Source organism: Aquarana catesbeiana, linkage group LG03 (assembly GCF_042186555.1).
Source record: "Aquarana catesbeiana isolate 2022-GZ linkage group LG03, ASM4218655v1, whole genome shotgun sequence".
NCBI classification, from domain to species: domain Eukaryota; kingdom Metazoa; phylum Chordata; class Amphibia; order Anura; family Ranidae; genus Aquarana; species Aquarana catesbeiana.
In genome coordinates, this window is record NC_133326.1 from 612,163,597 (window position 1) to 612,170,064 (window position 6,468).

Consider the following 6,468-nt stretch of genomic DNA (forward strand, 5'->3'; position numbering starts at 1 on the left):
TTTTGTTCCCATAGACTGTGAGCCCATGCCTGGGGATCACCGGATAACAAAGAAATAAGGAACCCAACCTTAGTCATTTCAATAGAAAATGTCCGGGGCTGCAGGGCCAGATAACGCAAACGCGGTGATGACGGTTACTGGCAGGATCACCAGTCCTAATACTATTTCCCTGACAATATCTTTTCTTGCTTCTAGTTTTTTAATACCACTTTTGATGTCTCCTGGGTCAAATATCTTTTTTATTGTTAAATCCTGTACGTCCTTCAGAACCATTTTTTTAAAAACTTCAATGTGTCCGTCCGTCCCCATGGGTGGATTGAAGAGAGATTTGTTACGAAGATTACTGAACACAGTGCCATTGGTGTCTGGTACATGTCTTCCTCTTCCTTCATCTGTATTGCTGAGCATATATTTTTTGATATTAAGGCTTCTGATGAATTTATTAATATCAACATAGGCGTTGAATTTATTAAGATTCTTTTTTGGGGCGAATTTTAATCCTTTATCTAACACTTTTATTTCCTCTCGTGTTAATTCGATCCCACTTACATTAATAATTCCTTCTCCTACTATTCCCTTTTCCTTTTGTTTTTTGATCCCTGCTCGACATCCTCTTCTCGTTTTTCGTTTTTTCCATTTTTTCTCTTTGTGGATCTTCTCTGGGTTTTCCTCTGACATTCCTCCCTGTCCTGGTCCCTCTGTCCTTCCTGTTTCTTCTCTTCCCTTCTTTTTGTTCTTCTGTCTGGGCTGGGATCCGGAGTCCATCTGTTGTACCTTCATATAGGATCTTCTCGATAATGGCATCTTGGGGAATCCCGATGTCTTTGTTCTAAAAAACGGTATGGTGTTCTTTCTCGTTCACGTCTCCTTTGTTGACGTTTTTGATACCAAGGCGACCTCGCTCCCTCGTCATATCTTTGTAGTTGTTCGAATCTATTCTGAACTGGAATTGCATAACCATTATTGGTGGGATCTGTCTCTTCTATTCTCGTATTCAAAATATCTATCGTCTCTAATTGGTCCTTCGTCTTTTCTTAATCTGTCTGGATAGTAATTTCTCTCTCTATTGCCCTCATGGTTCCTCAAAGTGGAAAAAGGAGATCTTCTATCATGAGGGGACTGTTGATAAGGTCTTCCTTGATAGTTGTTATTCTGCCCATTATTCTTCCAAAATGTTTTTTTCCAATTATTCCCTTTCCACTTCTGTTTTTGATTAGGGATATTGTACGTGTTATGATTTCCCTGTATCCTATTCATTGGTATATGTCCACCGATTTTTCTTTCATTTACATTGTCATTCCTTTACAGGAGAGCTATTGTTAGAGTTGATGACCGTTTCTTCAATTTTATTCTGCCATTTAAAAACAAGATCATCTTCAAAGTCTTTTACATCTCTCTGATATTTTTTCTTCTTTCTTGCAGCTGTTTCTTTATCCTTTTGTTCCATATCTCGATTGAATTGTTTTGACAATGTAACAAAATTCAGGCAATTCTTTGGTAGGCTCCAGGGTAGCCTTAATTTCTCTGATCGTTTTATCCAATAATCTGATCTTCTTCTGTTTTCTTTTGATAAGAAAGTCCAGTACTTCCAGACCTCTATCAATGAAGAAATTAAACCATTCATCTGTAGATTCTTTGTCTACTAAACCATCATTTATGGGTACATGCCATCGGAGTCTTCTAGGCACTAGTTTGTCTTTTATATTTTTGTCATGTGTTGCTATATCCCACCATGCATTCATTTTCTTCTCCATTACCTGGCCTATTTTTCTAAAGCAATTTTCAATATCTCCCACATGATTGGCCTCCTGTTTTTCAAAAATCTCATCTATATCCAATGTTCTATTATCCAGAAACTGGAATACTTCCATGGTATGCAGCACTAGTAATGGTGAGATAAAATTAGAGGCAGATCTAAAAAATGCTAATGCGCACAACCACAATGATCAAATAAGCTGGAAAGGATCTGCCTGCATATAGAAGTGTACTCACATAACTCAAACAAAGAAAAAACAAAAAATATGTGGCGCTCACTGACCCTATCAGAAATAAACAAATACCTACAATAATCATAAAACTGCAATATATATAACTAAAACGCAGTGAAAAATAATATAAAACAATAAAAACCATCATAAGGTGTATTAAAGTGCAATACGCTACAATGTAGAAATGCTAGAGCACAATGTGGGGTGATGAAAACTTCACATCAAGTGCAATACTAAATAATCAAAAATGCAATACAATAAGGCATATAGCAGGTAAAGTGCAAAAAAATAAAGTGACAATGTGCAAAAAAGACAGCCTGAGACACTGTGTGTGATGAATATCCCAAATGAACAATAGTGATCATAAGATAGTATATTTTGTATTTTTTTTTTATATAGCTATATTTATTTTGTGTTCATTGCGTGTCACTCACTAGATATCACTAGTGAGTTGCGGATTACGCGTTATTTATATTTACATGTATTTTTCTTGCATCCTCACCACTAGATGGCAGTTTTATTAGGTAGATTTTTATGTATATTTGTTCCACTAGATGGCACTAGTATATTTTGAATTATGGGCTGTTTCTACTTTTTTACCAATAGATGGCACCCGTATATTTTATTGATATATTGATGGTTTTATGATCTTCATTGTGCTACTGTTTTTTATTTGTTTGTATTTATTGTTTACCCGCTGTTGTCATGACAGCGGACGGGACTATATAAGCTGGCTGATCGACACCTGACTCCTTGACCCTTTGAGAAAGTCACGTGGTGGTGACGCAACACGTCAGGGAGGAGCCAGGTGCCGCTGTTTCCTGGGTACGGCCAAACCCGGAAGCATCCCATTCATTTGCTGCTATTACCTTATTTAAATGTAAGTTACTATTTGTTTTTTATTGGCAATACATTTTTAACTACTACACTATGGAGCCCACTTTTTTCTATCACCTTTTATCCGATGGCAAATATTGAGAGTGGAAGAGTTTTATTGCGAACTACATATCGAGTGTCCCTGTGCGCTGCAACTACTACCAGATCCTCTGTGGAGTACTTCACCCTTTGTTCATGCTTGATTCGGCCCATTGGGGACCGCTACTGCAGTTGAGAGGCTGGGGGAAACAGATGTCACACTCCGGAGTATAATCTGACTATCTCTATCTATCCGGGACACTTTTCATCACAGAGACTGTCTTTTTCACTTCCACTTCTATCTGCCATCATTTCTAGAAGATCGGATTTTGCTGATATTGGGAGTTACATTATATTACTTTTTTGGGACTTGCACTTATTATTGGATTAGTTTTATTTTAATACTATCTTATGATCACTATTGTTCGTTTGGGATATTCATCACACACAACAGTGTGTCAGTGTGTCACGCTGTCTTTTTTGCACATTGTCACTTTATTTTTTTGCACTTTACCTGCTATATGCCTTACTGTATTGCATTTTTGATTATTTATTATTGAACTTGATGTGAAGTTTTCATCACTCCACATTGTGCTCTGACATTTCTACATTGTAGTGTATTGCACTTTAATACAACTTATGATGGTTTTTATTGCTTTATATTATTTTTCACTGCGTTTTTAGCTTTATATATTGCAGTTTTATGATTATTGTAGGTATTTGTTCATCTCTGATAGGATCAGTGAGCACCACATATTTTTTGTTTTTTCTTAATATTCAAATACAGTCATGTCATCATGACGATCTTGAAGTGATTGTAACCCCAAAAAAGGAAAAAAAAATTCTGATCCTTTAAAGCATGATAGACAGCACAGTGATTGTGCTGTGTCATTTACCTCTCTCTATGTTCTAAAAAACCTGGAATAAAGCAATAAAATGTTTTAAAAAAAGTTCCTATGTTCCCTGTCCTCTCTCCCCCTCTCCGCCCAGGATTCAGCATTATGACATTCTGTAATCCAAAAAATAAACCTTGGTAAAAGTCATTGTAAAAATATGTGAACCGTTTTGTAAAAAGATTATATAATGTGTAGTGTGCTTTTTTGTAACTTTATTGTGGAAAATACCTTATTTACAGTGCCGCTGGGCGCTCACGTGACCCACTTCGAATACTGCAGAGGGAGGGGCCACTGACGTTAGCTGGGAGGAGAGGGGAAGATCTCCGGTGGGTCACATGATCACCCAGCGGCGCTGTAAATAAGGTATTTTCCACAATGAAGTTACAAAAAGAGGCACGCTGCACATTATATAATCTTTTTACTAAACGGATTACATGACTTTACAATGACTTTAACTAGGGCTTATTTTCGGGGTAGGGCTTATATTGCAGCCATCCCCAAAAATAATGCTAGGTCTTATTTTAGGGGTAGGGCTTATTTTCGGGGAAATAGGGTAATAGCCATTCATTGTACATGATGGCGCCGAGGGACTGCTCACAACCCAGAGGAGAAGAAAGAAGAGGAGAGTGCTGAAGCCTGTCAGAATGAGGGGCATTGTAGCTAAAGCAGCACTGAAGGAACTTGTTGTGTTGATGGTAGCTAAAACAGCCTATCCCCTAGACCAGTGATGGCGAACCTTGGCACCTCAGATGTTTTGGAACTACATTTCCCATGATGCTCAACTACACTGCAGAGTACATGAGAATCATGGGAAATGTAGTTCCAAAACATCTGGGGTGCCAAGGGGCCACACTTCAAGGGTTTTTTTTCTATTCAGGATGCTAGTTAGTATATTTTCTTCTGCCCAGTTTTGTGGTCTTTTATGTTTATAACCTTCACAAGCTGTATGTCTTGTCTTCTGTATTTACCTTTGATGTCAGTTGGCACATATCTTATTTTTGATTTTTGAAATAACTTCATTTATAGCTTTTAGAACGTCTTTATTTCTTAGACTATATACTAAGGGATTTAACATTGGAACAACAGCAATATACACCATTGAGAGTATTTTGTCCTGAGAAGATGCCATTTCAGGTTTCATGTTAAGAGAGAGAGATGTCAGCCAAAATAAAACAACGATGATGATGTGAGAGGAACAGCTAGAAAATGCTTTAAGCCTCCCGGAGGATGTATGGATCTTTAGAATTGTAGATATGATGTACATATAAGATGTGAGAATCAATATAAAGGTGACAAGTCCATAAACAATACCATCAACAGTAATTAGGACTCCAATACGTGTGCTGTCATTGCAGGAGATACGAAGTACTGACTTCATATGGCAAAAGAAATGGTTGATTGCACTGGAAACGGGAAACAATAATTGTGAAATAAGCAATGCATACATCAGTGAGTTAAAAGTCCCAATAGTGCAACATAATATGGCCAATATCACACACGTCCTTCTATTCATTATCACATGGTAGAGTAATGGAATGCAAATTGCCACATATCTGTCATAAGCCATAGAAGTCAATACCAAAAACTCTGTTCCAATAGAGAAAACATAGAAGAATATTTGTGTAATACAGCCTGGATAGGAGATACCTGTGTCACCTGTAATAGTAATGGCCAGAAGCTTTGGCAAAATTACAGAAACATACACAATATCGAGGATTGTTAGGTTAGCCAGAAAAAAGTACATGGGAGTATGCAAACGGGTAGTGAGACACACACTTATACCTACAAGCACGTTTCCAAGTATGCCGAGTAAATATATTATTAAGACAATGATAAAAATGATATATTTAACTTTAGGATAACCGGAAAATGCCAGAAGGTGCAATACGTTATGTTTTGTAGCTCCATGAATAGTTCCTGTTAAAACTTTGCAAAGATCAATAGAAACATTCAGACCTTGAAGAAGAAAATGTAAACAGGATTTATCATGATCATTTTGGGTTTACATTTTACATTGTGGCTTTTATTGTTAAAGCGGAACTCCAAGTAGACACAAGAGGTACAAATAATACAGCCCTGTATTAATTAATAAATCATTAATACCTGAATAAATCATTAATACCTGAATTTGACTTGGTAACAGCTTCTTGCATTCTACTGTACAGAGCTGGGACTGGGAGAGGGAGAAGCAGCAAAAGTCGGGTGTGATGCAGTGCAAAGACCATGTTGATAAGAGGACAGAGTAGAGTGATAAGCTCACCAGTCATAGGCTGAGGGAGGGATAAGAACTGTAACTAAAACAGTACCTGGTCATCTTACCTGACAGTCAGGACTGTTCTGTTTGCCGGAGCTGTATAAATTATAGAATGAACGGGGACCTTCAGTCATTTTTTCAACTTACATAGTTACATAGTTAGTCGGGTTGAAAAAAGACACAAGCCCATCTGGTTCAACCATAATAAATAAATAAACAAATAAAATAAAAAATATCATACAATCCCATAAACCCAATCCTATACCCACAGTTGATCCAGATGAAGGTGAACCCCCCCCCAGAAAAGCAGGGGTTATATTAAAACTTCCATTAAATCTTCTGCCCTTGTTGTTTTAACTTTGGACAGTAAAACATTTTTTTTTCTGCCAGTAAATACCTTATACAGCCTAGATAT

General features: G+C 37.2%; 1 protein-coding gene across 1 annotated transcript; it reads right to left on the bottom strand.

Annotated features, from left to right (window-relative positions):
* Positions 1-4,775: 4,775 nt before the first annotated feature.
* Positions 4,776-6,024, bottom strand: LOC141134013 (olfactory receptor 7G3-like). Its single transcript, XM_073623605.1, has 2 exons — positions 5,922-6,024; positions 4,776-5,755 (listed from the first exon to the last, which is right to left on the bottom strand). Exons 1-2 carry the CDS (start codon positions 6,022-6,024, stop codon positions 4,776-4,778), a joined length of 1,083 nt encoding a protein of 360 aa, XP_073479706.1.
* Between the last annotated feature and the right edge of the window lie 444 nt (positions 6,025-6,468).